This window comes from Xyrauchen texanus, chromosome 18, assembly GCF_025860055.1.
Source record: "Xyrauchen texanus isolate HMW12.3.18 chromosome 18, RBS_HiC_50CHRs, whole genome shotgun sequence".
Classification (NCBI taxonomy): domain Eukaryota; kingdom Metazoa; phylum Chordata; class Actinopteri; order Cypriniformes; family Catostomidae; genus Xyrauchen; species Xyrauchen texanus.
This window is the reverse complement of record NC_068293.1, coordinates 13,950,427-13,975,383: the sequence shown is the minus strand read 5'-3', so window position 1 is coordinate 13,975,383 and position 24,957 is coordinate 13,950,427. Positions and strand designations below refer to the sequence as shown.

Genomic DNA, 24,957 nt, shown 5'->3' with positions numbered 1-24,957 from the left:
ATCTTAGCTCAGTAGGTCCTTAAAATGCAAGTGGATGGATATTTCTCTTTTGAAGCTCCAAAAATCACAGTCAGCATAAACGTCATCCATATGACACGTGTTTAACGAATGTCTTCTAAAGTGGCATGATTGCTTTTGGTGCAAAAATATAAATATTTAAGTACTTTTTTAAACTCTAAATCATGCTTCGGGTCAGCAGTGGTACGTGCGTGAGACGCATTGGCATTTGGAACTGAGGCACGTGAATCACAGCCGGAAGAGCAGCACTCTTCACAAATGTGTAGGAGGAACACTACAGAAGCTTGGTTGGTTTTAGTTTATATCTGTATTTAAATGTTTTTTAATCACAATGGTGTAGTTGTGTACTCATCCTGGATGTCTCAACCTAGTGGAGAATGTGAGATTATGTCTGTATCATGGCAACGTGAAGATGTCACAAGAGAGACTGCTTGAATTCCACCCTCTCAGAAGTGTTGGATTATAGTTAAAAAGTACTTAAATATTTATCTTTTTTGTACCAAAAGTGATCATGTCACCTTAGAAGACATTCATTAATCAGCTGGTGTCATATGGATCACGTTTATGCTGACTATCTGTGAAATCTCCATCCACCTGCATTTTAAGGACCTACTGAACTATTTGAAGATATTTTCTTGAAGATACTGAAGATATTTTCTATTCACCTGGCATATCATGAGGGTGAGTAAATAATAAGAGAATTAACATTTTTGGGTGAACTATCCCTTTAAGTGCTTGTTGTGTTCATCTGAAAATCTCAATTGCTACTCTCAAGCTGAGAACTTAAACTTCTTGATATATTGGTTAAAAATATTTATTAAAATTAATTATGTTTTATTTATTTTATATAATTCATTAGATTCTAATTAAGGTATTTCAGACTGCAGGCCTACAAAGGATTCCAAGTCCTTCATACAGGAAAGGTGGTAATATTTTTGTCATTATGGCATATTTCTGTTTTTATGTACATTTGTCATCATTTTTGCCTACAAAATGTGGATCTGTGTGTCTATGTGTACCTGGTAGTCAAAGTGGGTTTCCACGCCAGCTTCTGGTCCCAGACCCAATTTGCCTGCGGCTATCTGACGGGTGTGGTGGCGAAGACAGGCAATTCCCAAGGCAACCAACAACACCATGCCCACACATGCCATGGCAACCATTGTCAGAACGACCCCATGTGAGCCCTCCCCTACCCGTGTGGCCTGAGGCAAACCACGCCCTTCGCTCCTCTATGGTGAAGGGAGAAAAAGATAAAGAAATAAATAGTGTAAATGTCAGACAGCACAATGTAAATGAGAGACCATTTAAGCAACGCTAGGAAAAATCTAAATGTTAGAAAATTATAAATAAGAACATTTAATATATTTCAAATAATTAATATATTATTTAAATCAATCTGTACAAGTCAATATAATATTATTGCACAGTCGAAAGAGTTTAATGCTCGTAAAATGAGAGAGCATGGAAGGTGCAGTGTTTGTGTGGTCTCTATGGCACAAGTGTCTTTCTTACTCTCTCATCCTCTCTTTTGTCTCGACTCTGTGTAAACAAGTTGGATGTCACCGCCATCATCAACTAATTACCCTGGCAACCCGTACACAATCTCATACACTCACGCACAGCCACGTGCCAGCCCTTCGCAACTCCCTGAAATAATTAGAGGAAGTCACTGGCCCGCCCGCCCCTCTGAATAATTACTAGCAAGTAAACAACTAAGGAAATGCTCAATGGGCAAGGGGATCTCTTGCACATTCTCATTTATCTTTAGTCAATCTATGAATTTCTCTCTCTTATTTTACAGTGTGTACTTTAGAATAAGACATCAAGAGAACAAGATAAGAGAATGAAAGCAGTGATTGGCAATGATTGTTGATGTCATGCAACCGCTTTTTCAACCCTCTGCCCCTGTGTCTCCAACCCCTGCCTGTTGGCGTTGCCATGGTGTCTGGGAGCCTTAGCAGGGGAGAACAGGCTATAGCGCTACCATGGCAACAACAGAACGCTCAATGAAATCCATGGTCATCACAGAGAGGAAAGGAAATGAGAAGAGAAGAGAGGCCAGGGCAGGAGAGCAGAGGAGAGGACAGGACAGGAGAGGATAAGAGGAGAGGCGAGGACAGGACAGGAGAGGAGAGCAGAGGAGAGGAGAGGAGAGGAGGAGATAAGAGGACAGGACAGGAGAGGTGTGAAGAGAAGAGGACAGGACAGAAGAGGAGAGGGCAGGAAAGGAGTGGACAGGACAGAAGAGGAGAGGAGAGATGCCATCGTCAGTATGCTTAACTCATTAAATTGAATAATATGTGGTGTAAAACTACATGGAAATACTTTGAATTTGATTACATTTATAGAAATGAAAGGATCGCTGTACCAAAATAAACCTCCACTTCAAGTAATAATATGCATATTTTATGTCATTAATAATTAAACACTGAAATATCATCCAAAGCATTTTTTTAATAAGGCGTATAATTCTCAATATAAAAGGAGAAAACCCAAGCATGAACATTTAACAATTTATAGAAGATTCTTAAAAATGTTGTTAAAAGTGGTAACCTGCAATAGTTACTGTAAAGGAATATTCCGGGTTCAATACAAGTTCAGCTCAATCAACAGCATTTGTGGAATAATTTTGATTTGCAAAAAAATACATTTTGACTAGTTCCTCCTTTTCTTTCATTAAAGCAAAATATCGAGGTTACAGTGAGGCACTTCCAATGGAAGTGAATGAGGGCCAATTTTTTTATGTTAAAGTTTGCACCTTTTCAGAATTAAGCCACAAGACATAAACAATTTTAGTGTGATAAAATCACTAACTAACCTTTTCTGTATAAAGTTATAGCCAATATTACAACTTAATTGCCATCACGATGTAATATCAACAAACCCTTTATAGCTCAAATAATACATGCGTTTTATCAGAAGAATTAATGTGCTTTTATAAAATTATAAGCTTAAAATCTCTGCCTTTAAACCCTCCAAACATTGGTCCCATTCACTTCCTTTGTAAGTGCCTCACTGAAACATTGTTTGTTGCTTTTTTTAAAGACAAGGAGGGATGAGTTCAAATACATTTTTGAGGTAATCAACATTATGCCAACATTATTAACTTGTATTGAATCTGGAATATTCATGTAAGAATCTCTTTCTACACCCATAAATAAAAAGATTTGTTCAGATTAAATAACATTTTTGACTTCAATAAAACCAGTTAATTTAGATGTTACCACATGAAGAAAATTATTTAGGTTACCCGACAAAACATTTTTTACAGTGGAATAAACTGAAAATGTACTTATACTGACTACAATCTTTTTTAGAGATTTTATGTATGATGGAGCTACATATAACTGACTATTTAAAGACTACTATCTTTATGTGGATCAAATCAATAAAAAATAAAAAAGCAGGATGAAGTTTTAACAACCTATTCTTACAATGGATGTAATTTTCACTCAAGCACCCACTGGTTCTAGTGTGCTGTTAGTGGAATAGATCTTCAGGTTGACACCTCACCACCATCTGAACAGGCTATGCAGCACACAGCTAGCCGAGCTAGGAAGAGTGAGTGAATGAGCACTTAAGTCTGACCACAAAGAGGTCAAGACGCTTTCTCTACTTTTCTATCCTTTCTCAAAATTCGTTCCCCATCTCTTTATGCCCTCCTCACACCCACTCTCCCTTCATTCCTCACATGTTTCATTCTGTCCCTCTTGTTCCCACTCAAATTCAGCCTTTTCTTCTAAAAAGCTGGATGAATGTTCCGGAGAGAAGATTGGAAGGAGGGAGGGGGCGGTGTTGAGGCAAGGGTGAGCGGCTGGACAGAAGGACAATGGGGGAGGAGATAAGGGGTGTGGGGCGCCTCACCTGCTACTCTGGAGAGGCCCCAAAAGGAAGAGTGACAGGCTTTTAGAATGGAGCACAGGAGCAAGCAGGAAAAATGAGCTGGTTTAGGACAAGAGGACAAGAGGACAAAAGCCCCCCAAGGTCTGAGAGGGGCAGGCAGAGAAATGAGGAGGCTGAGAGAGGAGAGAAAGCACGAGAGGAGGCAACCGATCAGAGGGTTGGAAGGAAAGAAAGCATGGTAACAGGGAACGAGATTGTAAAACTCTGCGTAGGAGGGGTAAAAGGGTTCCAGAGGGGGTGATGCATGTGGATATATATGAGAAAAACCTCAGAATAGAGGGCATGTAATTACATGGTCTATTTCCGCAAAATAAAAAGCATTACATAGCGCAATGCTCTTTATTAAACACATACCTACAAATACAAACGTGCTTTAGAATCACAATAAGCTGTTGGATGTGGAAGCATAATTCAAACATCTGCTCCTCAAGAAGCCGGAAAATAGCATTCAGGATCCCAGGACCCCTCCGTCATTCCCCATGACCCCTCTGACCTTTACTGAGCCCTTTGAACTCAACCAAAAAAGAGAAGATGCATACTCACGCAAACACACATGCATGGTTGTATGTGTGGCTGTTTGTTTTGGACAATCTCAGGGGCAAAGATCACCATGAGTTTCACACTCTAAATCACAATAGCAATTCAGGCAAGGCCGAGATGTCAGGGTCAAAAATGAAGCGCCGGCCATCTCTGAGGCTCTCGTGATCTAAGATTTCATCAGCCTGTCTGTCACATTATGTGTCTTCTGGTCCATTCACTTACTGTGAATTGATTTCACAATTCAGCAAGACTCAGCTGTTATCTGATAAAACCATTCAGACTATGACTCGTCAGGATTCTCATCACCGCTGTAGTGTCTCTGCCTTTATAATACACAGCGGAGGGTGTGCAGTAAATTTCAACCTTTAGAGAGCTGTTTATAAAGAATTTCTCTCTCTCTCCCTCTCTCTCTTGCACCTTTCATTGAACTACCATACACACCATGTACATTTAGCCAATGCTTTAATCCATAGTGAATTAAAACAATTACGTACATAGGAGGAACAGTTGTTTTTGTTTAATAAATAACCAATATTAACAGAGAAAATGGCATAAACAATGCTAAAATTATTTTAAACTATCTAAATGGAAATTAGAATCTATTGAAACGATCATTCAAATTTTCTACTCTAATGTAAAAATGTCCAGTCGATTCTAGTCACTGAGTGGGTGATTTCAGCAGCGCTGGCAGTAGGAGATAAAATGTACAATAATCCCTTTTTGAACATGTAACCAGTATAAATAGTGTGAACTTAAGAGTACCTGCAAAGGCTACAAACGAATTACATCATCTCACTCATCCAGTCTGCTCTGCCTTGTTACCACAGCAACCAGTCCACCTGACATCACTAGTCAAGATAGCACACAACTCTTAAAAAAATGTTTCATCAAACACATGTATACACACACATACACATAAAAGAGTACTGTGTGTCTGCCAAGCTGCTTAATACTGTAGAAGTGAACTGTGGTCAGATGCATGTGGTTAATAGTTATTTTAGCTCTCATTATAATATCTGCTCATATTACTTCTCCAAATATTGCTGGCAAACGAAACACTTTTACTGCAGTGATAACCTATATTTAAGATCTCTTGTTTTGGTAAAATACTTAATTAATATTTCAAATGTGTATTAAAATGCTTATAAATGTAAACTATTACATTTATACTCATCACAATTCACTTTGACCCCTATAAACTCAAGAGAGAGCGAGAGAGAGGGAGAGAGAGAGAGAGAGAGGGAGAGAGAGAGAGAGAGAGAGAGAGAGAGAAATATTTTTCATAAGTTAATAAAGATCTTGGAGAACTTTATGTTTTAGAAGTTACTAGGATTTTTTTAAATAAAAATAATAAATACAGACCTGAAAAAACCTACACATTCTACTAAATATTGATTAAATCCATAAAATCTTACACTTAAAAATACACAGTATTTTCATGACTAAGTGTCCCATAATTTAACTCATATAACAATTAAGTTTATTAGTGTTTTCAATTATTAGAGTTTTCTTGTCACCAATGATTTTGATCAGATGGCTTTTATTTGCATTTTATATTTTAACTGTGCTTATAACAAAGCAAAACCGTTTGTGTTTATAAAAGAGTTGACTAAATTGACAAACCAAGATGCACGATGAATTGCATCAATATATCGATGGAATAATAACCGCCAATACCGCATTTTCACATCTCAGAACGCATTTGAATGGCGTGTTACATGACTTTTAGACAGGAATGATTGGTCACATAAAAGTGTCAAACAGACGTAAGCTAAAAACAATAACTGCAGAACACACCTGCATTAATTCGTCATCTCAGCATTTATGTAGTCCTTTAAGGCCTACAGCGTCAGTTATGAAGCGTTAAGAGCAGAACTCACCCGCACACATCTCTCGTGTTTCCCGCGCGCTCCGAACGCATGTCTCACTACTTAAGACGCGCAGCGGAAAATGCGAGCAGCACCGTCTCACATTTCCAAGCCTCCGCCAAATTAACGCGTCCCGGTCGGACAACTTGCTGAAGCTATGCATCAAACAAACGCCTCAAAGTAGCAACGGAGGGAAGGAGAGCCATACGAGTGGAGACGGAGCGCAAAGGCAAATGAGTGAAAATAAACGGCGAGGACTAGAAAAGGGAGGGGGAGAGAGAAAGTGCCTCCCTGTGTCCGAATCGTACGAAGTACCTCGCTGCCTCTCAGCCCCATTCAACCATCGCCGCCACTTGTCACATCAAACGGCGTTGCCGTAGCGACAGCTCCACATGTTGCTGATGGTGAAACGGTGCAGGGAGGGGGGTGGCATTGATGCCCTGGATAGGCTGTCCGTGAAAGAATGAGAGGAGGGAAAAAACAGGGCAAAAGAAAAAAAAAAAAAAAAAAGAGTGCTGGAGGGGGAACAACGACTAAAGTGCCATGGGCCCAAAAAAGGTTGTGTAAGTAATATGGTTTGGCAAGGACACAAACACTCCTTCACATCTGGAATAATCATACCACTGAAGTTATACAAGACTTCAGAGGCTGGGGAAAATATGGGAAATGCCCCCTATGATTTATAGAATAACAAGTGTTTAGTTTGATATGAGAAATAAATAGGCTGATTTAGTGATTTAAGTGGAATGTTTTGGGTAATAAATTGATCATTTATGCTAAAAAGACAAATAATCAACAACATTTTCTGGATATGTTGTCCAATAAGCATAAATGTCATCAATATGATAAAAAAAAAGTGCACTACTTTGCTTGTGACACCTGTGGCTGTTAAGTGAACTGCAGCCAAATACCTGTTGCTCGTGCATGCGCACACAGTCCATAAGGACGAAAGCGAGCGAGCATCGGCCAAAACAATGACGTAACATACAAAGAGATTAAATGTGATTCACTGACATCATGCTGAAAGATGAGGTAGCATAATTAAAATTACACAGTTATGATTGTTTTACTACAAACTTTGAGACTGTATATTATATTTGACTCTCCAGTGCTGGAACAGGGCCGAAACAAAGTGTGGATATAGGTCTGACTATGCGAGACTTTAGTTTGAAGAAATGGAAGTGCAGCGTAGTTCTAGCTGGAAGACTAGCAGTTGTACATCATCACATCATTAGCTGGGTAATTCCCAGCCAATCACATGTAAGCCGTTGCTTTATAAGTCTGCTCACAATCTACCACATTGCTGTTTCAGTGTGCTAACACGGCAACCTCCACCACCCCACCACCACCAGTTGAGCCCCGTCCCGCACAGGGGTAGGCTCCTCGCCCCTGCCTCCTATCTCTGGCAGGATATGACGGTTCCGAGTACAACTTCTTCGGACTGCCAGACGGGGCCTACGCCAAAGTGAGACATTACTTTTCTGTTTTATATTCATCAAATAAATGTCATCTTAAATTTCACTCGAGTCTGCAAGTCTTCCTGATAGAAATCACTTTTCTCTGCATGATACATTCACTGCATTTATACGAAAGCCTATGTCGGCGTTAGCTAGCTAGTCAGCTTTATCAATAGCTGCTAGCTAATTTTGGTGGATGATAACAAGAGCTGTTAATATAATAGACTGTACATTATAAATTAATTGATACAATTCATTATTGACGTGATTCCATCACAAATGTAATTTTGATATATCGATGTGGTATTGTTTTATAATAATAGATTGTATATATTTTCTGTATAACCAAGTTACATTACAATAATGAATGGAGATTTTTGCATTATCTTGAACATTGTCAAGCATTCATTTCATGCGTTATTGTTGTTTACCTTTCTGAATAATTACAGATTAACATTGACATTAACCTCACTTTTAGTATAAAGAGAAGATCGTTGAAATGAAAGTTACGAAGCAAGGAAGCTTCCAATTCGTTAGCGTTAGCAGGCAAGATCAAGCTTGCTGAGATTACACAAATCAATCCTTATGGCACTATAATTCACATGCTTTGCAGTTATGTAAGTTTACCTGTCCAATAAGATGAACGGCAATTCAGGGTCAGTTTTGATCCCCAAAACCGAACAAATGTCCCTCCAGGAATCAAATGCCCTGCCGATGTTCACTCTAGTTTTCGCTCGACCACAATCATGTTCCCGCTTAGCCAGATTGGATTCAGTAGATAAATGTATTTTTTGTGTGTGTGTTTGCTTTTGGCTTACTCTGAGTTTGTGTAGGAGTCGGTGTTGTGCTGGGAGCCGGCCGTTTGCTGGATTCCATCTCTAAGATAACGTTATTTAGTGTTGCAGTTTGTCGTCGCTGTTGTATAGCGGAAGAGAAGCTACTGTCTGATGCAAGGCTCTCGGGAGCATGCATAAATGTCACATCCTTTGGATATTCCCGGCAAAAGTGACCCGCTCCCTTCGCATGAAAATCAGTCTACAGTCTTTAATAGGCAACCTAGGAAGTCCAGGAAGGACTAATTTTTTAAGTTGCGTTACAAGGCGTTCACACATTGGCAAAAAAAAAGTTTAATATTACGTGAAAAATTTTAAATATTGCCCATTTAAATTAATGAAAAGGATCTCATCATTTACTCACCCCCATGCCATCCCAGATGTGTTCGACTTTCTTTCTTCTGCAGAACACAAACAAATATTTTTAGAAAAATATCTCAGCTCTGTAGGTCCATACAATGCAAGTGAATTGTGGACAGAAATTTGAAGCTCTTAAAAGCATATAAAGGCAGCATAAAAGTAATCCATACGACTCCAGTGGTTAAATCTGTCTTCAGAAGCGATATGATAGGTTCAATATTAAACTTAACTATAATATTTAACCTTTTTAACTATTAATTATCCTCCCTGCCCAGTAGTTGGCAAAATACATGAACAATGTGTCAAAAAGGTTTATAGTAATACAGGTCTTAAATATTGATCTGTTTCTCACCCACACATATCATATTGCTTCTGAAGACATGGATTTAACCCCTGGAGTTGTATGGATAACTTTTATGCTGCCTTTTATATTTTTTGGAGCTTCAAAGGTCTGATCACCATTCACTTGCATTTAATGGGGCAACAGAGTTGAAATATTCTTCTAAAAACCTTCATTTGTGTTCCGTAGAAGAAAGAAAGTCACACATCTGACATGGCATGAGGGTGAGTACCGTAAATAATGAGAACATTTACATTTTTGTGTGAACACTCTTAACAGTAATTCATTAACGAAGAGAAGTAAAGAAAGAGACTGACAGAGAGAAAAACATAAGAAAGAGCAGCCTATGCAGAAAAGCATTTATCCCTAATAAAAAGGCGGACAAAAACCGTCAGGTGCAAACAGGTCTCATTACTCAGGCAGAGAGAGAAATTAAAAGATAAAGGAGAGAGAGTATACGCACACACACTCTTACACACACGTGCACTCACTCGCTCATACAACTTGCACTTCAGTGCAAAGAAAGAGTCACGGCCTACAATAGAACAAGAAAGAATAAATAAAAATATGAGCTGCCGGATGCAACAAAAGACATTATTCTGCATTCAAGTGCCTGCAACAGCTGTACAAAGTGAAAGGAGAGCAAGCGAGGGAGAGAGGCGAATGCCTCAATGTGCACAGAGCACAAAAGCCACCCAAGAAAGTGGGGGAGCGAGGGAGAAAGGGATGGGGAGGGGTCAAAGACAGAGGTAACAAAAAGAGAAGGGGCAAAAGAATGGCAGAGGGGAGAATGGCATGGGACAAGAAGAAAAAGAATGAGTCAGGGAGAGAAATGAGGCACAGCAGGAAAAAACACAGGAGGATTTGAGATGGGGGAACAGTACAGTGGGGACAGTTAGAGATGAACGGTGAAGATTAAAAAAAAAACATTTCATTTGAAATGCCCTCCTTGTTCAGTTCAGTATTAAACGGCAAAGTGATTCATGAGAATTGGGAATTAATACATTTCAGTATGTGATCTGTACATAATAGATGGACAAACTGTAGAATCTATGAATTTCAATGACAATGTTCCCCGTTTGCTTGGAAAGGGCTGTTAGGTAGAGAATAATGACCTGTGTGGCCAATTCAGTTGCTGACTGACAAGGAGAGAGTGGATCATTTTATCAACCAATAAACATAATCACTCATCTATAAACCTGCTGATCAGGGAGAATGTGTGGCTTTTGCGGTTTGTGGTTGGATGACACAAAAAATGAGAGAGAGAGAGAGAGAGAGAGAGATGCTTACCTCTCCCACTCCAGTCTGGATGATTTTCAAACCTGTCTCACCCTCGAGGAAATTCTTCTCAGCTACTGCAATGTAAAGGCAACGATGTTTGCATATGTGCTGTTCTATGAATACATTAATTACTATGAGTAGCTGCTTAATTACTTCAGAAGAAATATGAGAACAAAAAAACCCCCACCTTTTTCCTCATCAAATTCCCCTTCTCCCTCTCCTTATCTTGCTGGCTGTAAAATTAACTGTCCAAACGAGAGTGCTTTTCACTTACCAGCTTTATTGGCCACATCCTCAGCACTGAGATTCAGAGAGTTCTGTCTGATCTTGAACGTTAGGGCAGGACCCACCACGCTGCAGACATGAGAAGAGACAAATGGCCGATAGATCTAGTTTCTTTTTTCTCACTCTTTATTCAATGCAAACACACACACGGACACTAGAAATGTCCTCATAAATCACATTTATAGCATAATAACCTTGTAATTACCAGTTTGTAACTTACAAAATTGTCCTCGTAAATCACAAAAACACGCACACACACACACACACACACACACACACACACACACACACTCTGTACCTAATGTTGATAAAACTGCTTGTGGAGAGATGAATTCTCTCTGCCAGGGTCTCTAAGAGTTTCACTCCATCATATAGACTTAAAGGACTGGCGGGAAAACACAAGACATCACACTCATTTTAATCAGAGAATTTAGATACACAAATAAATAAATAAATAATTCAGGAAACATTCAGCCATATTAACAGAAACACATCTCAAAGAATCATCACACACTAGACTACATTTTTCAAACGTCTCAAAGAGGAAAAGCTGACCTAGAATCATTTTTGATTTTCAAATCCTCTGAAAACCTATAATATAAAAAGGGGGATTTTCAGGAAGTATAATTGGATCAACTATTCTTTCAATTCTATTTTTAATAAAAAGATTAAAGTACTATATTGATTATATGTGATGTGATCAATTAAATTAATCCCCTATAAACCTTTTTAAAACGCATGTTTATTACAGGGTTCCCACACCTCTTCGGCAATGAATTTCCATGATTTTTCCAGTTGTCCATTCCAGACTGCACTCACAAAAAGCAATGTGTAACTAATTAAATATTTCAAAGCTAAGAATAACTTGAATATATATATATATATATATATATATATTTCCATGACTTTTCCAGGCTTGGAAATCACAATTTTAAAATTCCCTTACATTTCCTGTGTTTCTGTGACTATGATAACACTATTACTATAATAACATTGTATAATCACGTTATACACTTACAGAGCACTTTTCAAGTACACCTACTTATTCATGCAATTATGTATTGATCATGCAGCAGCAGTGTAATTCATAAAATCATGCAGATAGGAGTCAGGAGCTTCAGTAATGTTCACATCAACCATCAGAATGGGGAAAAATGTGATCTCATTGATTTGGAGCATGGCATGATTGTTGGTGCCAGATGGGCTGGTTTGAGTATTTCTCTAACTGCTGATCTCCTGGGATTTTCACGCACAACAGTCTCTTGAATTTACTCAGAATGGTGCAATAAATTTGGATAACCACACTGTATAAATGTAGTGAGCAAAATAGTATCTCAGAATGCAGAACTTGTCGAATCTTGAGGCGGATAGTCTGCAATAGTAGAGTGTTCCTAATAAAGTGCTTGGTGAGTGAATAGTTACTATGCTATTCAAATGTTCATTATTCTGATTCAACACAATCGTTACTTTTTAGCAGGAAAGAAAAACAATGTTTGACCAGAACGCTGTGTATCTGTAAAGGCTGCACACTCTAATAATGAGAAGTTATTCAGGGCAAAGGGTGCATGTCAACAGATACACGCCTTTTTTCACCGAGGCTGAGCATGGATTAATGTTTCTGAAAATGATCAGGGTGGATTTCATGAACGCCACCCCAAAGTTAACTGTACAGCATTAAAACTACGTTTTCAGAGGTTGACTTATGAAAGCCTGGTGTCACTGAAAATCAAATCACAACTCCTACCTCTGATTAGTGACAATGTAGCCATACTCTTCTCTGGTATTTGTCCCATCCTTAGCGACTGTCAGGACATTGGCTGTTTTTTCTTTCAAATCCAGGTCTTTTGCTGACAGGGTGGGCCTAATAGTGCTCTCGCTGTCTTTCTTAGGCACAGTTGCAGGGGCTGGTGTGGATGGGGGCTTAGTAGGGGACAGCTTGTATGTTGGGGTCGAGGGCAAATCTGCGACAGGTGAGAGGGGTTTGGCTCCTTTTTGTGTCACTTTATCACTGCCTTCTACCATTGTCTGTCAAGGAAACACAAACTAATATTGGCAATGGTAAAGCACTAGAAATAACATGCACTTATCAGATAAATTAATAAATTCCATATTTAAGGTTTTTAAATGGGAATTATGTAACAGAAATTTCTGCATACATTTTAACCAGATCCTGAAACTGAAATGTACAGCACACTTATTACTTCATTGCTATTTTAGAGCTGTTTGATACATGCCAGTGTTGTTTACATAATTAAATGACTATATTTAACTATGCACTAAAACCAATCCTGGTGGAAATGTTAATTGTTTTTTGTTTTTTTTTGCAATTAGATGAATAATAACATGGCAAAGAGAGCCTACCTCTTTTACTGTGACCGTCCCTGGGGATTGATCTGAGGAAGACAAAAAAGAAAAAGAAAGCATCACATAGTGCTTTTTGTACCTAAACTTATTATTTTCTTTTAGAAACAATACATAAATAAAAAATTAGGTCTGCATGCCTAAAGGAGTAGTTCAACCCAAAATTTTAATTCTCTCATCATCTACTCACTCTCATGCCATCCCAGATGTGTGTGACTTTCTCACTTCTGCTGAACACAAACAAAGATTTTTAGAAGAATGTGTCAGCTCTTTAGATCTTCATAATACAAGTGAATGGTAAAAAAATCTTTGAAGCCCCAAAAAGGATATAAAGTAATCCATATGAGTCCATTGGTTAAATCTATATCTTAATAAGTGATATGATAGGTGCAGGCGAGAAACAGATACATATTTAATTATTTTTTTTACTATTAATTCTCCTTCCTGCCCAGTAGGTGTCTAGATGCACAAATAATATGAATCCCAATTACCAAAAGAAGAATGTGAAAGTGTAGATTGATACTACAAAAGGACTTAAATATTGATTTCTCACCCACACCTATCATATCGCTTCTGAAGATATGGATTTAACCACAGGAGTCGTATGTATTACTTTTGTGCTTCTTTGATGTGCTTTTTGGAGCTTAAAATGTTTGGTCACCATTCACTTGCATTGTAAGTGAATACAGAGCAGAAATATTCTTCTAAAAATATTTGTATATCTTCAGCAGAAGAAAGAAAGTCGTAGACATCTGGGATGGCATGAGGGTGAGTAAATAATGAGAGAATTTTCATTTTTGGGTGAACTATAACTTTAAGACAAGGTGCATTGTCTACTTCATTCATACAGGGTGGCAGTGCATACAGAATGTCTCAATGCTTATGCCTGCATGTGTTTCAGGGTCATCCTTTACCTGTGTTCTCCATGTTTTGTAACAGTTGTAACAGTAGAGTGAGTCTTTTTATCTGCTGAGGGTTCAGGTCTTGTGGGTTTATCCCAAAACCTTCTAACAGAGTGGCCAGCTGTGCCAGTGTGTCCTCTGTAACACACATACAACTTACTACTGCACAATAAAAAGATCAGCACACATTCTCACTAACTAACTGAAAATCAGACGACATAGGGAAAAAAATTATTTACTGATATGAAATTCTACCCTCAAGTTCTGTGTAGATGCAACTGCTTCTGTAGCTCAACTGGTAGATAACAATACCAAAATCATGGGTTAAATTCCCAGATAGTATCAAATACCAAATAAATGCACAGCTTGAATGTGCTGTAGGTTTCTTTAAATATAAGGGTCTTACAAAGGTAAATGTCTTGTTGGAATGTGTTCTTTGTGCAAGAGACAACAAATAGCCCTGCAATTAGATTTTATCCCAGTACAAAACTAAAGCAAAAGAAATGCACATACAGACTTCAATAGTTCTTAAGGGGTACTACAATTGAAACTTCCAAAAAAGGCCAGATGCCATTGAAATTCACCATCAAGTTCAGCAAAAGAGCTGTAGTCCTGAGGGACTTTCTTGTTGGTGTGCTGGGGTGTGCCTGGTTGCCCCTTTAGAGTGTATTCCTCTCCGTAGTCCAATGGGAAGTCGAGATCTTCATAGTATGGGGCAGCAGTGAGGGCTGCTGCCCCCCTGTGGCGAAAAGAGGGCTGTGCAGAGGAGAGGTAGCGAGACACAGCATCTTCCAGGAGCTGACGGTCTCTGTCTCTCTGCTGGGATCCAGTTCGAGAGGAGGGTTGCTGGTATCCCACACTGGTGTGAGGATGGAGAGAATGGGTCATGTCTTCCTGTTAGGGAACAATGATGACAATGAGTGAAAACAACGGACTCATTTATATTTAAAATACCTGCATTTCATTACATCTGTAATTACACTATTAACCTTTCCCCTAAATCTAAACCTAACCTAACCCAATCCTTACCCTAACCCCTAAACCTACCCATTCCTCAACCTCAAAAACAGCAAATGTGAATCTTGTTAGAATTTTGCAGAACATTATGTAGTTACACAATAAATATATTTTATTGCATGTATTTTAATGTTAGTAATGTACATAGAAGTTAAAGACACCTAATATAAATTGGGACCACTCTTTCTCAGTAAATGTATGTTTTTGTTTCATGGTAATGATTAAAAAAACACATGCACATACATTCTTTAATCTACAGCCTTTTTACCTGTAGGTATGAGAATGGTTCCATAGGTAGGGCCTGCATCCGGAGTGAGGAGGACTGGCGGGGGTCTAAGATCATGTAATCCATATAGCTCTGTACTGGTCCAGGCTCAGAGTTAGAGCTGGAATAGATCTTCTTAGCTGCATGCTGTGAAGGCCTAAAAAAATACAATCAATACTAAATCGTCTACTAGCTTCTCATTTCATTGAAATCGAATGTCTGTGGTCTGAAAAGAGCCCTGAAATCAAGTTTCAAGGCCTCGATAGCATACACTTGAACGTAAAGCATTCATTGAAAATGATATGGGTGCAGTTTTATAATTTGGAACATTTTGATTCCAATGCTCCTTCGACACCTCAGATACTCACAGTGCATTCTGGGTCTTTTGGGTGCGTGCGCGAGGAATACGGCTCAGTTCCTTAGCAATGATGTGCTGGGTGATGTCATCCTGCCAGGAGAATCCTGTTCACATTCACACAAAAGCACAAAAACTTTGTGAATAGACCCTTTTGTAAAATTCAGGATTCAGAACATCAATGAAGTGTCATATATTTGTGGCAGTTTCTGTAATATTTTGTTGTCAGTACCATGCTCCACCATCAACTAAACAAATATCCTGATCTCTCAGACACATTAATGTCAGCATTGTCATGCTGTCTTCTTTCCATTATTACATTTTACTGTATCTTATTTTTCTCAATTTAAACTTGCTTAATTAAGTTTTAAAATATTTGGCAGTAGTGAATGTTTACAGTATCAATGAATCAATGAGTTAAACGAAGACTGGTAACAAACACTCTTAATCGGCCACCAGCTATTTACTCTCTTTAATCAAGGTTTACACAGAATTTCAAGCGTGAGGGTAGCCAAAATTTCATTTTGAGATAGTTAATAGTAAGAAAACACTAGTTTTTTTAATTATATCTTATAACGATTACACGATTAAATTAATTATATGTGAAAACAGCAAAAATAATATTAGCAACAGTGTGTATGTGTGTGATTATGTGTGTGTATGTGCCTATGTGTGTTTGTGTGTGTGTGTGTGTACATATGTGTGTGCTTATGTGTATGTGTTTGTGTGTGTTCGCGATTATGTGTGTGTGTGTTTGTGTGTACAGGTTTAAGTGGTTTACGAGGAATTTTTTTTAGGTTACAAGCTGGTAATTACAAGGGTATTATACTATAAATGTGGTTTATGAGGACATTTCTAGTGCCCCCATAATTCAAATCGCTTAAAAAACATCCTATACCATTTTTCTTTTTTATGTAAAAATGCAGAACATTTTTTGTGAGGTTTAGGTGTAAGGTTAGGGGATAGAATCTATAGTTTGTACAGTATCAAAGAGGACTCTCCATAGGACTGTCCTCATAAGGATAGCGCATGTGTGTATCTGTGTGTGTTTGTGTGTAGGTGTGTGTGTGTGTGTGTGTGTGCTTACTTAGCTATATTTTAGGGACAAATTTGTACCCAAAATTGAGCTAAATCAGACAAAACCTCCCTTTGGGGACATTTTTACATCCTCATTTTACATCCTAATAATGCATAACGTTTTCTGTTAGGGTTAGGTTTATGGGTAAATATGAATAGATAGTTAGGTAAAGATAGTTAGCTTTATATGAAAACAATAGTAGTCTATGGTATGTCCCCATTTAGATTGCCGAGCAAATATGTACACGTGTGTGAGTGTCCATGTACTGTATGTTACCCTGAATCATCAACTGTTTGAGCACTTCCTGTAGTCTTTGAAGTACAGGAACAGAGACCTGGTACTGAACCTGTTCCTGCCTAGATCTCCGACACTGTCCGAAAAGGCGATCTGTAATAAAAGCAAACACACACCGTTTAGATTTGACAAGTATCAAACAACAGAGAACAGCTCGAAAATATATCTCTTTATAAAAACTATTTTTGTATACTGTGTATATACTGTATAGATAGATAGATGGATGGACGGACGGACAGAGAGACAGACAGACAGACAGACAGACAGACAGACAGACAGACAGACAGACAGACAGACAGACAGACAGACAGACAGACAGATAGATAGATAGATAGATAGATAGATAGATAGATAGATAGATAGATAGATAGATAGATAGATAGATAGATAGATAGATACACACTGGAATATATATCATTCTCTGAAGAGCCTGTGAAATAAATAGTGTAAAAAATGTTCTGATGAATGTCAAAAATGTAAAAAACAATAAAAAAAAATCTAAAACACTTGTGTGAAAATTTGGCATTAATAAAAAAGTTAGCCAGTTTCTTGACTAACAAACACTCAATAACATATTAAATCCCCCCAACACCGAACACTCTCATGCACTCACTTCCCACACATATACCATTGACTCATCTCTGACTAAACCTCCAGTTGTGTCATTTAAAAAAAGACTTGAAGGGCTGAGTTGAACCCCTATCGCAAATGAGCTCCAAACATGAACGCAGCCATTTTCTACATCTCAGAGATGGCCTGTCCATGAATATGACTCACGGCTATTTATAGCACAAATGGAGGTGTAAGAGCACTATGGGGGAGACACTGTAGATCAGTTGCCCTGGGGCATGGAAATACATAGTTGAGTATTTCATCATAATAGAAGTGACCCATGAGAACTTATGTCGCACCACTGCTTTAGTAAAATAATTACATAAAGTGACGGAGTAACAAAGCATACACACTAAAACAATTTTTTTTTTTTTTCAGAAAGCATAGACAACATAAAGTGTCACAGGTTGCTAAACAAAATATTTTTGTGTGTGTGTGTGTGTGTGTGTGTGTGTGTGTGTGTGTGTGTGCCATTCTTATACCCATAAGCATAAACAGACAGACAAACAAATCTCAGAAATTACTTTGAAAATAAAATAAGCCTCTGAAAATCAATTACAGGGGTCAGATATTTCTAATACAGATATATGACAGCTTCAGGTCCCTACATGGTTTCTGCACTAAACCTAGAATTTGTTCATATATTCCTGGAGAGAATTAAGGTAAACAGATTTGGCGTGATGTCCATAATACAGGAGCTCAACCACAGGACTGCAGCTTCATCTAGATCAAATATTATGAAATACATCAAATGCAAGAAACAGATAAAATAGGTTTTTAATCCCACAGTTTCAGTACCTGGGTCATTTTGCCTCAAGCTCTGGTTAATTTCTGACCCTGACCTACACACACATTACAGTAACACACACACACACACACACACACACACACACACACACACACATATACAGTGTATAAAATAGTTTTTACAAAGAGATATGTGTGTGTGTGTGTGTGTGTGCGTGCGTGTGTGTGTGTGTGCGTGTTTTTGTGATTTACGAGGACAATTTTGTAAGTTACAAACTGGTAATTACAAGGTTATTATGCTATAAATGTGATTTATGAGGACATTTCTAGTGTCCCCATAATTCAAATCGCTTAAAAATCATACTAAACAATGTTTTATTGAAAATGTAAAAATGCAGAAGGTTTTCTGTGAGGGTTAGGTTTAGGGGTTGTGTTAGGTTTAGGGGATAGAATCTATAGTTTATACAGTATAGAAGTCATTATGTCTATGGAAAGTCCTCATAATGATAGGTAGACCAACATGTGTGTGTGTGTGTGTGTATGTGTGTGTGTGTGTGTGTGTGTGAGTGTGTGTGTGTGTGTGTGTGTGTGTGTGTGTGTGTGTGTGTGTGTGTGTGTGTGTGTGTGTGTGTGTGTGTGTGTGTGTGTGTGTGTGTGTGTGTGTGTGTGTGTGTGTGTGTGTGTGTGTGTAAAAAAAAGATGAATAAATAGCTGACTTGAGAGCCATAAAACCAGTAAAATCAAATAACTGAAGGCTTTAGGAATCTCATTATTTGACGAAGATGTCTAATCATGATCTCTAATCCCTTTTGGACTTAAGAAATAAAATAGAGAAGACAAGGTCCACTAAAATGCTCCATATGAAAACCCATAAAATTGCCATAAAACTCCTTTCAATATGTCTATGTAGGTGTCAAAGTGAGAGAGAAAGGACTGAGAGCACACAGGATATTTACTGTATACGCATCTGTTCCATCATTTTATGAGCCTGGGAACAAAGAGACCTTGACCACGCACATCTAGCCAGGATCCATATCATCGTCATTGCATATTTAAGATTTGAATGTGCAGGTATCCATGTCGGTATAAATATGAGCGTATGTGCGTTTTAATGTGTATGGATGCAAGGCAGAGACGTGTTTATGTGCGTAAGCACTGAGTAGTGAGTCATCAGTGATTGTGGGGGCGTACACCCAGCTTCCATTGGCTTGATGATGTCACCGTTACCAAGGGGACATAGAGCAGAGGTGGGAGGGACTTTATGGAGAGAGAAAAGAGCAGGTGACAGAATACTAGTGGCTCTGGGTTGTGGAAATACATGCACAGGTTAATCCCTGAGAGGAGTAAAAATCTATTGGATATGTGAAGTGATTTTTTTGGTTACTACATTAACACACATTCAGTCATGTGGGTTCATACCAAAACCATAAAAAATACATATAAATATGTAGTCAGTGCTGATCGTGTAGTGTTTACAACTAATATGAGAATGTCTTTTTACAGTGGGGTACACAAGTCTGAGACCACATCAAAAATGTGGGATTCTTAAAAATATTTTATAGATTTATACCTGGAAATAAACAAGTTTTAGGATTTAAAAAAAAAGTTACAATATGAATGTAGTACTGTGCATTAGGTCACCTTATTAAACTTCTTTAAAAATTCTCTCATTATTTACTCACCCTCATGCCATCCCAGATGTGTTTGACTTTCTTTTTCTGCAGAACACAAATTAAGATTTTCAGAAGAATATCTCAGCTCTGTTGTTCCACACAATGAAAGTGAATGGAGACCAGAACTTTGAAGGCCCAAAATGATATTCAGAAGCGATAGGATAGGTGTCGGTGAGAAACAGATCAATATTTAAATCCTTTTTTAACTGTAAATCTCCACTTTCACTTTCACTCCACATTCTGTTGTGGAAGTGACTTTTACTTTTACATTTAGTCACCTACTGGTTGGGGATGGTCAAAGGTGGAGATTGGTAGTAAAAAATGACTTACATTTTATTTAGATTTATCTGTTTCTTACCCACACCAATCATATAGCTTCAGAAGATGTGGATTTAACCACTGGAATCGGATGGATTACTTTATACTTTCTTTTGGGCCTTCAAAGAACTGATCACCATTCATTTCTATTGTATGGACCTACAGAGCTGAGATATTCTTCAAAAAAATCTTTGATTGTGTTTAGGAGAAGAAAGAAAGTCATACACATCTGGGGCTGCATGAGGGTGAGTAAATATTTAGAGAATTGTAATATTTGGGTGAACTTTTCCTTTAAAACTGATCTTATTAACTAATTTTTGCACAAAAGATCATATTTTCTTGCATCCATTGAAGCAAAAAATGCTTTTTGGAACACTGTCAAACCATGCTGGTATAATATGGATCTCCAGGTTTTGGACAAACTGTCATTAAATTAAAAGGGGTTCTCTATTCAAGCCCTACTAAGAAAATTCCAGTACATTTTTCCTGTTCACGCAATTTGTTAGGCTGATAATATAATTTGTAATGAAAAGAATTCAAAATAGATACATTTTCACAAGTGGTCTCAGACTTTTGGACCCCGCTGTATTTTCATGTGGATATTGACGCAAAAAACATAAACATCCCCTTCCAACATAAACCTACACAATCTTTGTTACTGTTGAAAAGTATGAAATGAGTGAAGTAAAAGTTCCTGGAATGTAAATTATTTAGCCGCATGTATGCATCCCCTGTTGTCTGAGCAGCAGGATGTAGCAGAGCTGTGATGTCAAGCGATGATCCATAACTTGCGCATCATCGTGAGCAAAACTTAAAGAGGCAGGACACTGGAGTTAACACCATGTGCTATGCTAACATCAGCCAGCCTCATCCTTGTTTCTGAACCACGAGATTTACTGTATCTGTGAGGGGCATGCAATTCTGTACCCATAGTTTGATACTCACCATCAGAGCAGAACTGCTCCCTGGGGCACAGCCTCTTCTCAAATAAACAGCCTGTAAGAAAGCGAGAGAAAAGGCAAGAGAACATAACAGTTACAATTAAAAAGGGTTTGACTGAAGTTCTAACACAATAATTGAAAATATCACACAATGATTTCATACTTTGCTAGTGGAGGGATAGGTGAAACTGTGTTTTTGTATTGAGGGAGAGACTGAGCATTTAATCTGAACCAGACTAATGATGTCTAACTGACCTTTCCTCCACCAACACTCATCTCAGCATGGGAATATAAACAAACTTGTCAGAACTGTCTCTCCTTACTTTCTGTCTGTTTTAAGAGTTACAGCTTATAACCCCAAATAATACTAAAACAAGATGAATCAATAACACAAATCATTCATCCATGATGGCCAATAGTTGCAGGAGATAACTCTGTTTCCCCTAAGATCTAGAGCTATTGTGTGGGCATATAGAATGAGGAGAAAAGCTCTGGGCATGTGCTGAACACAGCTGATCAAATAAAAAAAAAAAAGCTGTAACTGCCAGTGAGCACGACCTGACTATGCTTGAGTGAGCATATGGTTATGTATGTTTGTGTGCCTGGATGTGTGTGTGTGTGTGTGTGTGTGGAGCACTGCTGTCAAAGGAACAGAGTGGGACAAACACAGATAAAAAGTCAGGCTGATACAGCCAGATGGGAATAAAGCCAGAACTGGCATAAAAACAGATGTGGACAAGTAAAAGGGTATGACGCATTGTAAGTGTTCTGTATTTGTTTTTAAATCACTCTAAATGGAACTAAACAAGTAGCAATACTAGTTATATTCTAATTAGTTAGTTAATACTCATCACTTCTTTTCTTTAAAAATAAAAGCAAAAATCAAGGTTACAGTGTGTTTCTTTCAATGGTATTGAATGGGACCAATTTTTGGAGGGTTTAAAGGCAGAAATGTGAAGCGTATAGTTTTATATAAGCACTTACATTAATTATTCTGTTAAATCTCATGTATCATTTAAGCTGTAAAGTTCATCATCATAGCAACAAAGTTTTAAAATTGGCTATAACTTTACACAGAAAAGGTTAGTAAGTGATAAAAAAAATAAAATCATGTGAACATGCATAACATACTGTATAAACTTTTGAAACAGTGAGTATTTTAATGTTTACGGATTGGCATCATTCACTTCCATTGTTGGTGCCTCACTGAACCTAGACTATTCCTTTAACAACAACAACAACAAAAAACCTGTTTGTTGTTATTTCACTTTCACATTCTTCTTCTTTTGTTTTCTTTGTTCATATCGCAACCGACTGGGCAGGAAGGACAATTTATAGTAAAATAGGACTTACATTTTTATCGGTTTCTCAACTATCATCATATCACTTCTGAAGATATAGATTAAACCACTGGAGTCATATGGATTGCTTTTATGCTTCTTTATGTGCTTTCTGGAGCTTCAAAGTTCTGGCACCCATTCACTTGCATTAAATGGACCAACAGAGCTGCGATATTCTTCTTAAAATCTTTCTTTGTGTTCAGCAGATTAAAGAAAGTCATACACATCTGGGATGGCATGAGGGTGAGTAAATGATGAGACCATTTTCAATTTGGTTAACTGTACACCCACCCACACACACACACACACACACACGCCTCTTTCAATTCTTAAAAGATTCACAATATTCTAACCCTGAACCATTTACACGATCAAATTATATACATGTTCGTATGACAATTTCTCTTTCCTACAGTGGTTGGCCTGAATATGGTCAGACACGTTGAATCGTTATTGCCCCACAAAAGCAGGTCAAACAGGAAAACATGAGAGATAGATTGAGGCACATGTGAGTAATGCAGGGTGGATGGCAATGGCCATGTTTGTAAATTGTCATTAACTACATCAAAAGAAGCCCTCGGAAAAATAAAGGCAACCAGAGGCAAAGGACGGAAAAAGTCGAAACTTAAGCTGCAACATTTCACAAATATCAGTAGCTAAACGCGAAAGTATGAATAACGCATGAATAAATAAAAAAAGCTAACTGCAACATTACGGAAACCGTACTGTCGGCTCAAATGAGCAAACGTAGACTGTATGACTTAGTGGATAACATAGCCTAATAGATGTTTCAGAAATTCACTGGGATCACTGTTGCCGTTTCGCCGAATTGTCGGCAAGGACACAGAGATGTGTATGATGGTCAGACCAGGGGTGGAAAATAAGGGTAGTTCACGCCGAATGTGTTTGGAGAGAGAGAAAGAAAAAGACTTGACGCAGCGCAACGAATGAAACAGTAAGCAGGTGTCTAGAGATGCGTTTAAAAAAAAAAAGTGAAAGTTATTTTTAAGTTGACACGGCGTCTAAAATATTTAGACGCTGCTTTACATTGAAAAACCGCGCAGACGCACGCACAAACACATTCTGTGTGAACGTGCACAGGGTTCATTTTATTTTTAACGAGAAAAGGCTTGGATTGAAGTGGATGATACATTCGGGAATTCTAGCTGAAATGGATAAATGCTTTGAAAATAAACAAATAGCAACATTGTCCCTCTCCGTGGTGCTGAAATGTTGCTCTTCACCGATGGACTCGTTGAGGATGTGCATTCACACCAGTTGCGTGATGATAGAGCTGGAAAAAAAATGCGCTTTATCATAACAGTTTCAGTGCATGATAAGGACAACTCTTTAGCAAATCAGGTCTCAGGTTGAGAACAAACACCCGAACAATGCATGCGGATTTCACACTAACTGATTTATAAGAATGACATGATATGAAGCATCTTACAGGTGATTTCACGAGTCACTCAACGCAATTAAAATGTCAACGAGCAGTAGCATATGCTGTAGCTGTTTACTCAAGTAACAGTGACTACAAAATAATAATAATAATAATACATTTAAAAATAAAAATAAAAAACAGAATTAGGAACACCCAGCCATAACTAATTTGCATAGGCCTTAAAAACCGCACCAGTGTGCAATGTCTGCCTGAATAGGCTGTGCAATGAAACAGAAATATTGTGAATAGATTCTTGCATCTGTCATTTTATTCCTCGATGACTTTGTTGCAATGTTAATAGTTACCCACCATATTTGCCTGCCATCCCAAGCTGGTAGAATACGGTCATCAGAAACAGGGCTCTCCATAGTGGTGGATGCATCATTTTAACTATCCGCGGGACTGAAGTCAACACGCGTTATTTTATCGCCGCACGTCAGGAATTTAAATCCACATTTTGTCTGTCGTTTTCGCAGGCTTGTGCTAAACGGCTGTAGCACAAGTGATGGACGCGGCAGGTTAGGTAAATTAACTGTGGGCTTTCGCTTTAGGCAATCATAAACATACAGAGACACTTACGAATGTACGGAATGTCTGGTGCGGATCTGGAGCGGGAATCACGCACGTCCTGTGGCGGAGACCCGCAAATACGTCACAGCGAGCCCAAGACATTTGTGAAGAGTCGTAAATGGAGAAAGAAGAGGAAGTCGAGTAGGAATGCCATA

General features: G+C 38.2%; 1 protein-coding gene across 1 annotated transcript in view; it reads right to left on the bottom strand.

Moving 5' to 3' along the window:
* LOC127659331 (receptor-type tyrosine-protein phosphatase-like N) overlaps nt 1-24,957 on the bottom strand; it is a 31,674-nt gene extending 6,717 nt beyond the window's left edge. The window contains exons 1-13 of the mRNA XM_052149106.1: nt 24,542-24,957; nt 21,453-21,503; nt 17,140-17,250; nt 15,799-15,892; nt 15,434-15,587; nt 14,733-15,042; nt 14,161-14,286; nt 13,247-13,278; nt 12,630-12,910; nt 11,184-11,270; nt 10,875-10,954; nt 10,610-10,674; nt 1,038-1,247 (exon numbers count right to left, since the gene is read on the bottom strand). Coding sequence (XP_052005066.1) covers nt 1,038-1,247; nt 10,610-10,674; nt 10,875-10,954; nt 11,184-11,270; nt 12,630-12,910; nt 13,247-13,278; nt 14,161-14,286; nt 14,733-15,042; nt 15,434-15,587; nt 15,799-15,892; nt 17,140-17,250; nt 21,453-21,503; nt 24,542-24,617 — 1,677 coding nt within the window. The 5' untranslated portion in view covers nt 24,618-24,957. The remainder of the gene's footprint in view (nt 1-1,037; nt 1,248-10,609; nt 10,675-10,874; nt 10,955-11,183; nt 11,271-12,629; nt 12,911-13,246; nt 13,279-14,160; nt 14,287-14,732; nt 15,043-15,433; nt 15,588-15,798; nt 15,893-17,139; nt 17,251-21,452; nt 21,504-24,541) is intronic.